Source organism: Numenius arquata, chromosome 5 (assembly GCF_964106895.1).
Source record: "Numenius arquata chromosome 5, bNumArq3.hap1.1, whole genome shotgun sequence".
Taxonomy (NCBI): domain Eukaryota; kingdom Metazoa; phylum Chordata; class Aves; order Charadriiformes; family Scolopacidae; genus Numenius; species Numenius arquata.
The window spans coordinates 22959719-22975285 of record NC_133580.1 but is presented as its reverse complement, the minus strand read 5'-3'; the positions used below and the strand labels follow the sequence as shown (position 1 = coordinate 22975285).

Genomic DNA, 15567 nt, shown 5'->3' with positions numbered 1-15567 from the left:
AAATGTTAGAAATATGAAAGTAGAGGGCCTTCAAACGCCTCCTTTGGACAAAGTGTTCATAGTTGTCTCCTAAAGCAGCGAAGGGCAATGTTTCCTTGAAGAAAATCTTTATTTTTTTTATTTTCTCCCCCCTCCCCATTTCTCCCCTTCCCCTTTTCTCTTTTCATCTGCACCCTTCGTTCACGTCTTGCCTTCCTGATTAAGAACTAATCAGTGAAGATAGATTAGCGCGGGAGCGTTGCAGCCTGTGGGAGTGGTGCAGCTCCGGCAGGTCAGGAGCCTGGAGGCACCACAGGGTCACCGTCACTGCCGGGGCTGAGCCGCGCTCCAGTGCTCGGAGGAATGCGGTAACAGGATTTAAAGGAAACGTACAGAACCAACGCGGATTAAGGCTAATTGTCTGCCCCTGTTCCTGCGAGGGGCGGCAGGATGTGGCCGTGTGGGGAGCGACCCTGGGCTGCAAGGGGGAGAGTCCAGTGTTTAGGGGCTGTTCCTGGAGGGCTTGAGGAGATTTGGTTTGGTTTAGTCACTGGATGGAGAAATGGAAAATAGTGGATTGGAAAGTTGGTGGGAAAAAAAAGAAGGAAAAAAAAAAAAAAGTTGAGTTCCTCATTAAAGATTTTGAAGGCTGTTGGAGGAAATATTTCTGTAGTTGGTGGGAAACATCCTACAAACAAATGATTCTTGCCATGCCTGGGCTCTGTTTTTGCCGGCATTGCAGAACCGTTGCTTTGTGCAGAGACCTGATGTCCCCCACCTGCTAAGCGCTGGGCCTGGGCTCAGCCTGGTAGGACGCCTCCTGCTGAAGGACTTCACCTGCCTGTGAGTTTGTTGTGAGGAAAGGCGTGATGCTGTCAGAGGCGTTTTGGGGATCTTGCCTCCCCTTGCAGGTCGGGCTGGTGGCTCGGGTCCTGCAGGAAGGTCATGGGTATCCCTCAGTTTGAATATGGAGTGAAGGCCCTTAGGTTGGTCCTTGGCAGGCCAAGGTGGCCTGAAACGCTGGCTTGGAGCCAGCCATCCATGGAGCAGGACCTGAGGTGGCCAGACCGAAAGAGTTAATCACTTTGTATTTCTGAGCTCTGGGAAATCATAGAATCGTTTTGCTTGGAAGAGACCTTTAAGATCGAGTACAACCGTTAACACTGCCAAATCCACCACTATCCCATGTCCTTCAGCACCACGTCTGCCCATCTTTTAAATACCTCCAGGGATGGTGACTCCCTGGGCAGCCTGTTCCAATGTTTGACAACCCTTTCTGTGAAGAAATTTTTCCCAATATCCATCCTAAACCTCCCCTGGGGCAACTTGAAGCCGTTTCCTCTTGTCCCATCGCCTGTTCCTTGGGAGAAGAGACCGACCCCCCCAGCTACACCCTCCTTTCAGGGAGTTGTAGAGAGCGAGAAGGTCTCCCCTCAGCCTCCTTTTCTCCAGGCTGAACACCCCCAGCTCCCTCAGCCTCTCCTCACAAGACTTGTGCTCCAGACCCCTCACCAGCTCCGTTGCCCTTCTCTGGACACGCTCCAGCCCCTCAGAGTCTTTTTTGTGGTGAGGGGCCCAAAACTGGACACAGCCCTCGAGGTGGGGCCTCACCAGTGCCGGGTACAGGGGGGCAATCACTGCTGCAGTCCTGCTGGCCACACTGTTCCTGATACAGGCCAGGATGCTGTTGGCCTCCTTGGCCACCTGGGTGCACTGCCTGGAAGAAAGTGAAGTTTGCATGTGGCCTCACCAAGAGGATGGAGGGATGATGCCCTTCAGTGCTGTGGGTACCAGCAGGACCCTCCGGGCTGGCAGCACCCAGCAATGGTGGATGGGCCATGGGCATGGCTCCAGCCGGGCACATTGTACTGCCGGGTGAAAATGGATCTTTTTCAAACCAGGCCTGGAAACAACATTGCACGCAGCTGCTCTCATCTGAATGCTGAGGTTGGACATTTCTCAGCCTGGTGAACTCTCCTTGGGTGGCTCGGTGGTGGCAGTGAGGTCTGCTGGGCAGGGTCGTGGGGTGGTACTTGCCCTTGGCTCTCAGCAGATGTGGGTGAGCAACTTGCCCAAGCAGACTCGTACTTCCTCGGGATTTAGCCTTTTCTGATAGCGGTCCATGGCTGGCAGTTTCCTGCTTTGGGAAGCGCCTTTGGGGCCGGTGGGGCGGTGCAGGACTCAGCTGGTGGATTACAGCTGGACTTTGCTACACTTGAACCCTTCCATCTCTTCTTTGTTTATAGTTTCAATTGCCAGAAGTCATAACTCCTTCCCCCCCAAAAAAAAAACCGAAACCCAAACCCAGCAATACTCTTGCACGTTGAGAAGACAGAGTGTTTCTCCTTGGTGCAAAGCTTTGGCTCGCTCCTGCTCCTGCCCCAAAGTGGGGTTCCTGGGGCTTGATGGTACTGGCTGGCCAGTGGCACACGAGGCGGTGGGAGGAAGGAGATAAGGAGTCAGTTTGAAGTCCGGGCTGCCTGTGGTGGGTGGGCAGTAAGACCTGCCCTTGGTGGCTGCGTGGAGCAAGGGACCTGCATGGGTTTTGCTGTCAAAGCAAGGGGAGCAGGAGTAGACCTCCTGTCTGTGTCACCAAGGACTTTGGGGTGGCCCTGGGTGGTCCTGGCTCTCCACCGAGCCTCTACTGCCCTCCCTTCGCAAAGCCACCTCAGGCAAGGTGAAGGAGAGCATCTTTAAGGGTGAAAACCATCACCCTGCTAGTCCAGATATTGCCTATTTGTATGTAGCCCTTCGTGGTGGCTTGGGTTGGGGTGGGTGGTTTTTTCCCCCTTTTCCTCCCTTCTGCGTAAACTTGGTCTCAGAGTTGCAGCAGGTTCCTCAGTGTCTATTTTGGATCCCGCAATAGAGAATTAATCTTTCTGGAAGTTAATTAACATCTCTCTTGCGTTCCAATTTATAGATTACATTATTATTTGCATAAAGCCTGGGATATTTTTTTTTTTTAATTTTAAGTTGAAAACAGGAAATTGTGGCTGGATTTCACAAGCTTTGTTTCTTATTTGAGGAATTAAAAACGTCTTTAGGTTTTTCGGGGCTTTTTTAAAATTTTTGCTTGGGTCATAGCTGCCAGTTCACATGCCATTAGTACTTTTATTCCTGTTAGTGCGCTGTTAACCTGTGGAAATGGTAGCTCTGCTTTGTGCAATGATGCATGCTTTTTGGGTTGGTTTTTTTTTTTTGGTTCTGCACGCATGAAAACTTCACTTCTGCCAAGCCTCTGCATTGCTGGCCATGTGGGGAAGGTGGGATGTTTGGAGGGGCTGGCTGCACAGGCACCAGCACCTTGGGACAGTGGTCCTTGCCTTGAAATGGGCCAATGACACCATTTGGGAGAGCTGTGGCCTTCCGTGGTTGTGCAGCTCTCAGCTGGGAAGGTCTCTATCAGTTAGTGCCTCCACAAAACCATGAAAACCTTCTTTGGAGCTTTTTTTTTTGGTGTTATGTCCTGGTCCAATTGTTGGTCTGGGGAATTTCGTAATAATTCTGCTCTCTCTGTCAGTCTCTTACATTTTGATCATTTGTTTGATTTTTATTTTTATTTTTTCCAAACAAAGCACAATCCCCAGAGTCACTAGGGCTGTACAACCTCAAAACGCGGCTGAAGCTTTCAAGGGTCATCTGCTGCCAAATGTGGGACTGGCCAGCAGATGACCCATCTGCTGGCATGAATAGGTGAGCCTGGGTGCATCTCACAAGAAACTACTGTGCAGCTCTGAAACGTGTTTTTGTGCATTGAGGCTGGATTTGGCCGTGTTTGAAAAGGGTAAATAAATAAATAAATAAATACAATTACTGGAAAAGTGGTTGCCAGTGCCGTGCTCTTGCTTTTCCTACCTGGCCGTGCCCCGTGCTGGGGTGACATCCCGGGAGGTGCCTGGCAGAGGGTCTGGGGACCACAAAGGGAGAGGGGTTGGAACTAGAGGGAGGAAATGTTCTGAAGATGGAAAAATATTCCATTTTGAATGACAGTATTGGTTGGTGGAATCTGTTTTGGTTAAAAGCTGCTTTTTTGGCAAATAGTCCAAAGCTTTATGGAAAAAAAAAAAAAAACAACAAACAGGCAGGTTTTTTTGGCTTTGTTTTGCCTTCTTAATGGGGAATTTGAGGAAAAAAGAAGAAGTCAAAGTAACTGGTCTCCCAGCCACATCTCTTCTGTTTACTGTTCCTTGTGCCTGAGGCTTCAGGAGTTCTGTGTATTTGCTGTTCCAATGGGTTCTCTTTTTGTTTTGAGGGATTTTTTGTTTGTGTGTGGGTTTTTTTGGGTCACCCCCGTAAAATCCGCTGACAATTTCTCTTGCATTCTGAAGTCCAACCACCGGCTGTTTTTTGGTGGGCTTTATCACAGCTGTTTTATTTTTACCTTTTATGTGTACCAGTAGAATTACTGACTGCAAGTTTTGGGCTTTTTAGATGTTCTTCGGTGGCTGATACAGAGACAACAGACAGGGACACTGCCCATCTCAGCTGTCCTGGAGATGGGTCTCTTGCGTGCCCTGTGCATCCATCCTCCTCACCAGAGAAGTGGAAAAAACCAAAGACAATTCTCAGCATAACTTGCCGTTGTGTAACGCCTCTCACTCAGGGCACATAGGCAGAGACACGTTATTAAAACTATTTCATGCCTAAAGAATTTGGTGATGATAAAGAGAATTTGCATTTCCTAAGTTCTCACTCAGTGATGTCAAGTAGGGTTTTTTGGTTTTGTTATTTTTTTTTTTAATTAAGAAACAACTCTTGGGTTTCATTGAAGGTTTCTGTCTTAGCTGGAGCCAGGGAGAATCCTGTAGTTATCCAGAGCTATTTTACTCTCCAGGCTTGCTTAAATAATAAGTTTAATTATGTAGTATTCTTCCCCCGTCTCCCCCCCCCCCCCCCCCTTAGCCTTATTTGTATATTCAGGTCTTTGTGTGGTTTCTCTCTCTTTTGATGTTTGCAGAAATGCATTATCTTCATCTGTCTGGTTTGTGTTTGGTGTGCCACTAATTGACTCAATATCCTGTTTGTTGGAATGAACGCACCCTCTATCATGGCATGTTTTTCCAGGGTGTAAAACCTTGCAGTGTTCGGGCCACCCAGAGAGGAAATTGTTGGTTGTGCTGTGGAAATGAAGTTGTGATGGTATTTTTCCTCAGGTGAGCAGGGTTTTAACTTGAAATGAGCTCTTAATACCCTGCTGAAGGCGAGATCCTGCATCCTCCTCCTCTGGAAGCCACCTGCAAAGGGCGCAGTCGTGGGCTCAGATGTGCTGCAGAGAGTTTTTGGGTTTGGTCCTTGGGGACCTCCACCTGAACCTCTCCATTGCCCCAACATCAATGGGAAAGCTGAGCAAGAGGGGACGTCGGTTGGCCGATGATACTTCTCTGGGGTGCTGTGAAGAGCAGAGGAAGGTCTTTGTCTCTTGTTTGGGGCTGAAGAACTGTGTTAGAAGACTGGGAAGTGCCCTCCTGGTCTGCCCCCATCTCAAGAGGATGTCCTAAAATCCCTCTGGTTGGCCTCAACAGGCAGCGTTTGCCCAGACTTGGTCCTTCAGGGACCTGGCTCTGTCATCAGCTGGAAGACGAGCTTTGCGGTAGTAGTTTGGACTTGGATAGATGGAAGGCAAGAGCCCTCTTTGTGTCCTAAGTTGCTCTTTCCAGTAGAAAATTAAGGTTCCTAATGTGCGTTTGGCTTAATATACACACATGGATATAAATCTCTCTTGTTCTCTTTGGTCCCTGACCCTCTTGGCAGTAAATTTGGGAACCCGAAGCTGTCAACAAAACAAAATGGAAAAATAGAAGCCAGACAGACCTCGGTTGTGTATGATATTTTAAGTAACTGTAGGTACGCACTATGGAAATAATTAGGATTATTTGTTGTGTTGAAGGGAGGTATGTCACTGAGGTATTGTGTGCAGCAGCATTCCCCGCGCCTGCAAGATGGATTAGCAGCTGAGTTAACAGATGCAATAAAGCTCTGCTGAAAATAGTTCACTGTTGTTAAGCGTAGGTGAAAGGGCTTTGGTTTGGGTATCAGAGAGTGTATTTTGACTGCTTGACAAGTTTGAAAAAAAAAAAAAAAAAAAAGAAAAAAAATCATTTCAATATTATAAGCTTTCTTTGTGAGTCTGGGGAATTTTTCTGTGCCATTAGAGTAATCAGTGAAAAACTGAAATGCACATTGATTAATAACCTAAGTGGAAGCACAGGGGAAACAAGTGGCTTTAACATTAATAAGGCAAATAAACCATTTATATAAAATGGTTGCTAATTGAGTGGGACATTAAATATGCTGCATGCTGGCACATGCTGCCTAATTGCGGTACTTCCATAACCCTACCAGTCAGCTTTGGGAGCCGGCTGTGCCTGAGAATGTCTTCTGGCTTAAAAACTCACGGGTGGCTGGAAAAAAGGGGGTACAGGTGGAGACGATGGTGGAATCCAGGACCAGGGCTCCTGTGGCTGTGACAGGGCTGGCATCCAAGTGCCTAGCTGGAGGGTGATGCTGGCCGTGGACCTCCATGGCGAGGACCTGGGTTTGGGTATGTGGCGGGCTCTGTCTCTTTTGGTGCTTTTTTGGGTTTGAGCTCCCGATGAGAATTGCAAATGTTTCGAGGATGGAAGGAGGGAAAGCTGACTCTGGTTGCGTGACGGTGGCGTTTAGGATGGGAAACGATTTGAAATGGGCTCTGTCATTTTGTGTCTGATGGTGGTAGATGCAGGGAGGAGGTTGAACAAAGCACGTCGCCTGGAAGCGTGCAGCTGAACTAGTGGTTTGGGCTGGAAATAGCACCGTGTGCTGGGCAGCATCATGGGAGGCAACAGCTCCAAGCGTCTCTGCCCCATCTCACCCGCTCTGACCAGAGGGTACCGGCAGCGCTGCATCGCTCGTAGCGCATGAACTTAGAAACTTCTGATTCTGCTGCCCTTTGTGGGCACATCGCCTCCCTTAGCAGGACCTTGGTGCTGGTTTGCATCTCTTCCCTACTGGCACGGCACCGTCGCCGCAGGAGGATTCTCCCCAGGTAAAAGAAAAACAAGTCCCGCAGCAGCACAGCTTCAAAGCGAGTGGAGAAGATTGACCACCCAGCAGAAAAGGAATACTGTGATGTAAGCCAGCAAGTAAAAATTCCAGTTTGCTGCTTCTGCCAGGCAAAAAGCATCCTTCCAAGCAGCGTGGGTGAGTGACACCATGGGAGGAGGCAGTAGGGTCGCTTTCTGTCCCTGCCCTTTGGTGTTTGCAGCTTGGTGTTGTTTCACCTGGAAATGTTTGTATGCTGAGAGGCTCTCTGCATCTCTGCAGTGCTCTTCCTTAGCAAATACCTAAAAGCTGCGTGAGGAGCGGTTAGGGTGAGCCAGCCTTGCCTTGGGAGCAGGGACTGTTGCGGCTGTGGGTCGTGCCCATAGCTCCTATGGGTCACGGCAGCACCGTTGCAGGTGGGCGAGAGCTCGCGGGCTGTTCCTGTTGGGTCTTAGCATCCCGTGCTCATTTTGTAGCCCAGAAAACCAGGCAGGTCTTCGGTATTGTGGGTAGAGTTAAAGGTGATGGGATCGGGTGGAGGGTTCGGGAGCCTCGTCTGCCTCGATGACTCTGCCGGAGTCGATCACAAGCTCAGGCTTTTCTTTCTTCTTCTCGCCCCTTGTTAACGTGGGGCCTGAGCAGCGGAGCCGTGCTCGGGGGTGTTGCTAGTGTTTCTTCTCATCTTTGTTGGGGGTTTGTAAAGCCTGGGTAGCATGTCAATTATATATGATGGGTGGAAGCCTAATATTCTGTGATAATTAGAAGGCAAGTCTAGTGTGAAATCGGATTAGAGCCCGACATTACAGTCCGGGATTCCTTTGGTAGCTGGTTGAGAGGAAGTCATAAAACTCTTTTAAAGACGCCGCAAGCCAATGTGTGCTTGAGAGAGGGGGCAGAGCACGAGGCTGAAATGGTGGCTAGGAAGGCGTGTGAGACATCCAGAAACAACATTTTGAAAAGGTCTTGGAAAATGGATTGGCGGAGGGAACTGCTCTTCAAGATCAGGGAGCCCCCGAGTTTGCGCTGCACACTTACTCATGCCATGAAAACTTGTTTTCCAACACATTGCAAAATAGTTACTCGATTTGGAAGAAACTCTGTGTGCCTGGAGCCTGCTAAATGTGGTGTTTCTGTAATGGCTTAAATAATCAGTTTGCAAGACTACCTTTCTGAGCACATTTCCTTGGATGTACAGATGGTAACATCGTGTACCATTGCATTTCTATCTTTAAACCGCCACCTCCGTTCCCCAGAGGTGTGCCCTCACCTAGCCACGGAGCAAACTTCTGTCATTTTTGGTCCATCATTCTCTCCCTGTATTCCCGTGTAATACAAAATAGAGAAAAAGTCGTGCTGCGACGAGCCATGGGAAAGATCTGCTGCAAATCCACAAGCTGCGGTGATGGTGGGGGGATGGAGGGTCCAGTCCTCTTCAATATATTCATCAATGACCTGCATGAAGGGGTGGAGTGTACCCTCAGCAAGTTTGCTGACGATACAAAACTGGGAGGGGTAGTTGACACACCAGAAGGCTGTGCCGCCATACAGTGAGACCTGGACAGGCTGGAGAGCTGGGCAGAGAGGAACCTGATGGAATTCAACAAGGGCAAGTGTAGGGTGCTGCACCTGGGGAGGAATAGCCCCATGGACCAGAACAGGTTGGGGCTGACCTGCTGGAGAGCAGCTCTGAGGAGAAAGACCTGGGAGTCCTGGTGGACAACAGGATGACCATGAGCCAGCAATGTGCCCTTGTGGCCAAAAAGGCCAATGGCATCCTGGGGGGCATCAGGAAGAGTGTGGCCAGCAGGTGGAGGGAGGTCATCCTGTCCCTCTGCTCTGCCCTGGTGAGGCCCCATCTGGAGCACTGGGTCCAGTTCTGGGCTCCCCAGTTCCAGAAGGACAGGGAACTGCTGGAGAGGGTCCAGCAGAGGGCTACAAAGATGATGAGGGGCCTGGAGCATCTCTCTTAGGAGGAAAGGCTGAGGGACTTGGGTCTGTTTAGTGTGGAGAAGAGAAGACTGAGGGGGGATCTGATCAATGCTTATAAATACTTCAAGGGTGTGTGTCAGGAGGACGGGGCCAGTCTTTTTTCAGTGGTGCCCAGGGACAGGACAAGAGGGAATGGGCACAAACTTGAATATAGGAAGTTCCACCTAAACATGAGGAGGAACTTCTTTCCTGTGAGGGTGGCAGAGCCCTGGAAGAGGCTGCCCAGGGAGGTGGTGGAGTCTCCTTCTCTGGAGACATTCAAACCCCTCCTGGACACGTTCCTGTGCGACCTGCTCTGGGTGGACCTGCTCTGGCAGGGGGTTGGACTAGATGATCTCCAGAGGTCCCTTCCAATCCCATAGCATTCTGTGGTTTGCATATGGGGTAGATGTTTGGAGTCGTCCTGTGCTACTTAAGCTCTTTTTGCCAGGCAGCCCCCCATGTGACGATTGTGCACCCTGCCAAGCCATTCAGTAAAAAGCTGAACTTGAAAGGAAGTCTGTGTTATATTTTTGCTGTGCTCACATGGTGATAAATTACAAAAGCTGCTGAGTCTTTAACACTGAACAGTAGATGAAGAGTTGCCTTCTACGGTCATTGTTTGATGAGTTTTAACTCGGGAAATAATTATTGCCGATTGTGTCCTTGACAGTGAGTGCACACCATGAGTGTTCTTTACATAACACACATAAACATTAGATCTCTGTTTTAGTGAGCCTAAATACTCGTGTTTTTCACTCCTTTTCCTCAGAGACTGCTAGTTGGAAAAGCAAATAGTGCTGTCTTTGGTCTTGGCTCTAGGTCAGTGTTGTCTGTGTCCGTAACCGGTCCGTGCTCACGTGGAGTGCTGGCAGCGGCTGCTTTCCAGGCTTCATCATTTTCACTCTCCCCTGCACGCCGTGGTTGTAGTGCTGTTGTGTTTTGAAGCTGTTGTCCACCGCTGCTGTGCTTCGAGGGGTCTGTCCGTGGAGGTGTAAGCAGTTCCCACCACCGTAGCCACTCGCCCAAGGGGCGTGTGATGGATCCAGGCGATGGGACAGTGGGACGTAGCCTTCTCTCCCTGCAAACTCAGGTGTGGGATGAGTCCTGTGGACGGATGCTGAGCGGACCAGCGCTGCTCGCTGATTTTAAAATGAGATTTCTCGCAAACCGTGTCAGTGCCTGTCGCTTTGCTCAAGTGAGGGTGTATTCTTAGGGATGCAGAGGTATTAAGGACAGCCCTCCCCCACAGGCAAACTGGGGCCCCAGTGCCTTCCAGTAACTTTCCATTGGTATCTCCCACTGTGGCATAAGAAAACTGCAAGAAAAGCAGCCTACAGCCCTAAACTCGGGGTAACACAGTGCATCCTTCTGTGATTAGCACTGAGTGGCCAGAGCTCCTCAGCTCCAGACAGAGCTAATTCTTGATCACAAGCCAAGACCACATAGTGCTGACATTACTGAGAAATATCTTCCATAATTAGATTGCTTGGTCATTCATTTTTGAATGTCTGAGTTGCATTTTGGAGCATAATTTCTTAACGATCAACCAAATGTGATCTGTGCAAGCCTGATTTAGTGTCAGTAGCGTTATCCTTGCTCAGCTTTGCACGTGTCCCAGGGATGCAAATCTGAGATGAGGGGGATCACAGATAAATGGTTTTGCTTTGTAGTATTAGGCAGGATGGTAACTTTAGTTTAATACTATAAATAGATATAAAACTGTTTCTTGTATTTGTGAAATACATTGGGCTTTTTTTTTTTTTTAAAACATTGTAAATAAATTAGTCGTCGTTAAAATTACTGTTTTAGGGCTCCCAGGGCATATGTGACAAATTCAGAAGTGTCTGCAAAGTGTAACTAGGAATAGACGTCCTGCTATCAGTAGGTTTGTGTTTGCCAAGTAGGGGAGAGGTTTACCCCTCTGACACAAAAGAATGGGAAGTATGTCAGTCGTAACCACCAAAGGCAGGCATGCATCATGGAAATGGTACTGGAACCACAAAGTGCATTTCAGGTAATATATTTCCAACATGCTCCCCTTCCATAAGAAATCGGGGGGGGGGGTGTGGGGGTGTGGAAGAAACTGTTTCAAGACTTTTGAAATTAAATTATTTTGACACTGGGAGACTAGCCGTCACTCTAGCTGTAATTATTGCTTTGCTGCTGTTTATTTGTTTTCTGTTGTGTCAAAGAGCCTTAGTCCTATATTGGAGCCAGAGCAAAGAGATTCAAAGTGAAATAAAGCGGCGGCACGTGGGCACTTTGTTGCTTTTTAATGCTGGCTAGTAAGGCAGGCTCATAGAGGAGTCCCCAGGCGTGCTCCGGGATGGATTTGGTGGGCAGGATCTGAAAATCCTGGGTGTGCATCTTCCTCTCTTTTAAACGACTTACCAAGCTAAACAGAGCTGCACCCCGTGGTGCTGCACCTCTCAGCGCCGTGTGTTTGCCGCTGGAGGTGCTCCTCTGAGATGGAAGGAAATAGAGTCCATGAAAAACAGATCTGTAAGGAGATAGCGAGCTTTTTCTGTGTTTTCTGGAGGCTGTGTCTAAGCGGTGCTGCTTCCCCTAACAGACTTTGAGCTTTCCATAACTCAAGAGTGGCAAATGGTCTTGTGCAATAAATCAGCTGTGGCAGAATTATCTGTTGGTCAAGGTCTCTCCATGATGCCAGGGAAAACAAACAAACCCTGTAGCGTAAGAGGAAGATAGATTTAGGAGGAGAGGTCCTTAGGAGTTATGCACGGAGAGATATAAAAATATTTATATCTTGTTTTAAAACGGTCCACAACTGTCTGAAAGGAGAGATACTGACATTTCTGTGCTAGGATGTCGTGCGAAGGGATGCGAAAGTTCAGTAGGTGGCCCAAAGATGTTGGTAGGCGATCGTGCAGGTGGCAGGCAGAGAGGCGACCGCTCGTGTCGGTCACGGGCAGGCTTGGTTTCGCACCGTGCAAAAATGGCTGGTGTTTTTCTCTTAAGCCCCCTTTTGGTGCTCTGGCAGGTGGGATGGCTCTGCAGTAAGCGCACAGTTGTGGAGAGCGTGTTTTCTGTGCAGGTCCTTTTCAGCTCTCGCCCTGAATCTCTGAACGGCGGTGGCGATTGGAGGTTGTTGGTGGCTTCCAGGGTAAGGAAGAGCCATCTTCTTCTCCATCTGCTTGAAGAGCCATTATATTCTCCATCTGCTTCCTCGGGGCGGAGGATAAGGTTTGGCAGCGGGGTGTGAAATGGGAGGGAAGGCAGCAGCTTACATGTAGGCTGTGTCTTTTAAAATACCATCTGACTTGGAAGGATGAGTTCCTCATCCTCACTGCTTGTTTGGATCATGTCTTCAGCGTTGACAAAAGATTTGCACAGTTTGCCCAAGTTTGAACCGCTTTAGCGTCAGCCCACCTGCCTGTGGTGGTGCGGCGTTGTGGGACCTGTTGGAGAAGCTGGAGCAGAGCGTTGCTATGCCAAGGGTTTATCTTGGCCCACAAAACTTGACAGCAGCATTTTACTGGTGATGCTAGAAGGGCAGATTCATCCTGCACTGCAGCAAGATGCTCTAAAAGCAAATTATATGGGGCCAGATCCCGTGCCCAAGTTGTCTGTGAAATTTTGAAATGGAGTTATGGTAGACACTGAAGCACTTCGTGATTCCTCTGACCAAGCCAGCTTGAGCCAGATGACTCTTAGGAGACATTTATCTTTCAGGGTGAAGGAAGAAAAATCTGTTTGAATTCTCCAAAAACAAACACCCAATTTTGCCCAGAATGGTGACAGAAAACTGCAAAATTAGGAGCTGGGAAATATAAAGCTTTTTCATGAGCTGTTGCATGAAACAAGTATACTTTAATATCGCTGATAGCTGTGTTTCTGAGGGAGATTACTTCTCCTATGATAATTGGAGGTGAAGAAAAAAGGATTTATCTGTACCAAAAGGACCATTGCCATTGACACTGTGATGTGTATTAGCTGAATGATCTGGAAGTAATTAAAATACTCAGCAAAAATTTCATGGAAGATATCATAGTATATACAGGTCAATTTGCTGGTTCTTCAAATTATACTGTGCAAGATGAGTATCTGTTTATTCCATTTATTAACAGAATAAATAAGAGGACTTTTTTTTTTTTTTAATGTTCTTGCAGAAAGACAAGCTGTGGTATTTACACGTGTTGCTATAAAGTTCCTCTACAGAATGAGGTTTTGGTGTGCCTGGTCCAGCGCTCAGAGCGAGAGGGGGTTCTCCTTGATGCTGTGGGTCCTCGCCCTCCCCACCTCACAAACTGACCTCTTTCCCCGTGCGTGGAGAATCCTTTTAACTTGGGACATTTTCTTCTCTGCTTTTCAGGTGACCACTTGAAAGTCTGCTCACAAGGCTACACATGCTGCTCTCAAGAGATGGAGGAGAAGTACAGTCAGCAGAGTAAACACGACTTCAGAAACGCCGTCGTGGAGCTTAGCAATCACCTACAAACCATGTTTAGTTCCCGATACAAGAAGTTTGATGGTAAGTGCAGAGACCTTGAACTTGCTCTCCTTGGGATAAAAGGTAAAAAAATCTCCATCTTGTTGTTCTCTGTACAGTGACTCTGCTCTGCCTCCCCCTTCACTGGGGAAATTCATGACTCATGGCTCAGAGGGCAGAGCATGCTGTGTTTTGCAATCCTGTGAGAGAAATATTTGCTGATTATAGCTGCTTGTTTCCCAAAGAGAGAGATCTTTCTTTCTGATTAATCTTTTTAAAAACCATTTTGCTCTTAATGTAAGATTGCAGTTAGCTTAGTTGGTACATCCCCACAGTGCGTGTAACTGTAATGTGCGTTAACTTGCAGCTCTGATCCACAAAAATGCTGATCTTTCCCAGTGTGTTGTTAACCAACAGGATTTGTATCCATCTCCCTTCGCCTTTGGGGCTCAGCAGATAAATACAGAGCTGCTTTCGTGCGGAGGGTTCAAGTGTGATGCAGGGTCAGCAGCAAAAGTCTCGCAAAAAGCAAGACCCAAGTCTCGGCTGATTTCCCATGGCTGGAGTGACAGTGCTGACTGCTGGCTGACAGGCAAATGGCTGCTCCCGGCATTGCCCCAGGATCCGCAGCCGTGTCCCGTCAGACTGGGTCTCCACAGGGCACACTTCGCTCGTGGGAGCTGCAGGGAGAAGGTCCCTCTGGAGGTAGCTGGGACATACCCTTCCAGCGTTGTCCATCTCGCAGCCAAGCGCCTTTCAAGAACACCTTGGGTACGTCCCTCTTGCAAACAGCTGAAGCCGATGCCTGGGTGTTGGGTGCAGCACCCACCATGAGTCTGAGTCCCATCTCTTGGGGGACCCTGCGGGTGCCTCGGTGCTCCCGGTCCTGGACATCCTCAGGAGGGAGGAGCAGGGCATCAAGCTTCTGCCTGGGTTGTCCTCATTGGCTGGGGGAACGAGGTGACACCCAGTTGCAGGTGGAAATATCTGAAGAGGCAGGTGGACTGGGTTGCTGAGACTGTTGTTCTCCTCATACATCATCATTGCTGTCTGGTAGCAGAGGGTGATTTCACTGTACAGCTCTGTGGTTTTTTTCTGGACTCTTCTCCCTTGTTCAGTCATTGGTTTGACATGGATTTTCTGCTAATATCCCAAAGTCTGGGCCTTCAGCCTCCCAGGGACCTCCTCTGCACTACTGCAGCAGGTAGCAGCTCCTTTCTTTCAAAAGGGATTGGAACTCAGGTGAGCGAAAAAGTCCCTGGATATGAAATTGCAGTGAGTCAAAGTGGAATTATGCAATCAGCCTGATAGCATCTAAATCTGCTAGCTAAATATTTCCCTCTTAACCTCTGTTGTCTCTACCTGCTGGTACACCAAAGGGGTGATAGAGGGAGAACCAAAGTGTCTAGACTTGCAAGTTATTAAATGCAGAACAAGGCACTTAATGAAATCCAGCCCATAGATAAGCCCTTTCAAAGAGACCAGAGGAACAGCATCTGCTTCACCTTAAATGAACGACGAGGCTTTTTGAAATGCTGCACTGAAAACAAAGAGCGTGCAGGGTTCACTGCGTTGGCATCCCTGAGGTGGTGCTAGGTGTGCCTGCCCCTTTGCAGGGTGAGAGATGGCTTGCAGGATGGCTGGGTGATATTAAGCCAAGCTGAGCTGGGTACCTGTCAAAGCACAAGGCTTCAAAACGGGGGAGTTTTGATAGGGAGCCCTGTACGAGCTGTTCTGTGGGTGTTGCACAGTTCTTCCGTCAGCCCCTCGCAGCGTGCCCGGTGCCGGTCTCATCCTGATCTTAGCCCTGGGAGCCCTTGACAGGCAAATCTGGAAGGGGATGCTGTGATCCTGTTTCTGGAAGCGGGATTTACTGTGCCCAACCTGTCCCTGGAGGGTGTTGCTCTGCCCTGTGCAGAACTAATGAAGGAGACTTAGCAGCCTCCTCAGCTTGTCCCACAGCCTAATGGCCCCGTCTTTGAGCGTTTGCTAATATCAGATCTCAGTCTTCATCTGCTGCAGACAGAGTTGATTTAGGGATTAATTTTTTTTTTTAATCTTACCTGGGGTAGAAGCAGAGATGAACTGATTACTATCCTCCATCATTTGCCTCTTAGAAGACTTATAATTATGACTGCTTCGCTCCC

General features: G+C 48.6%; 1 protein-coding gene across 1 annotated transcript in view; it reads left to right on the top strand.

The window, feature by feature from the left end:
* GPC4 (glypican 4) overlaps window positions 1-15567 on the top strand; it is a 70777-nt gene that overhangs the window by 19240 nt on the left and 35970 nt on the right. The window contains exon 2 of the mRNA XM_074147185.1: window positions 13304-13462. Coding sequence (XP_074003286.1) covers window positions 13304-13462 — 159 coding nt within the window. The remainder of the gene's footprint in view (window positions 1-13303; window positions 13463-15567) is intronic.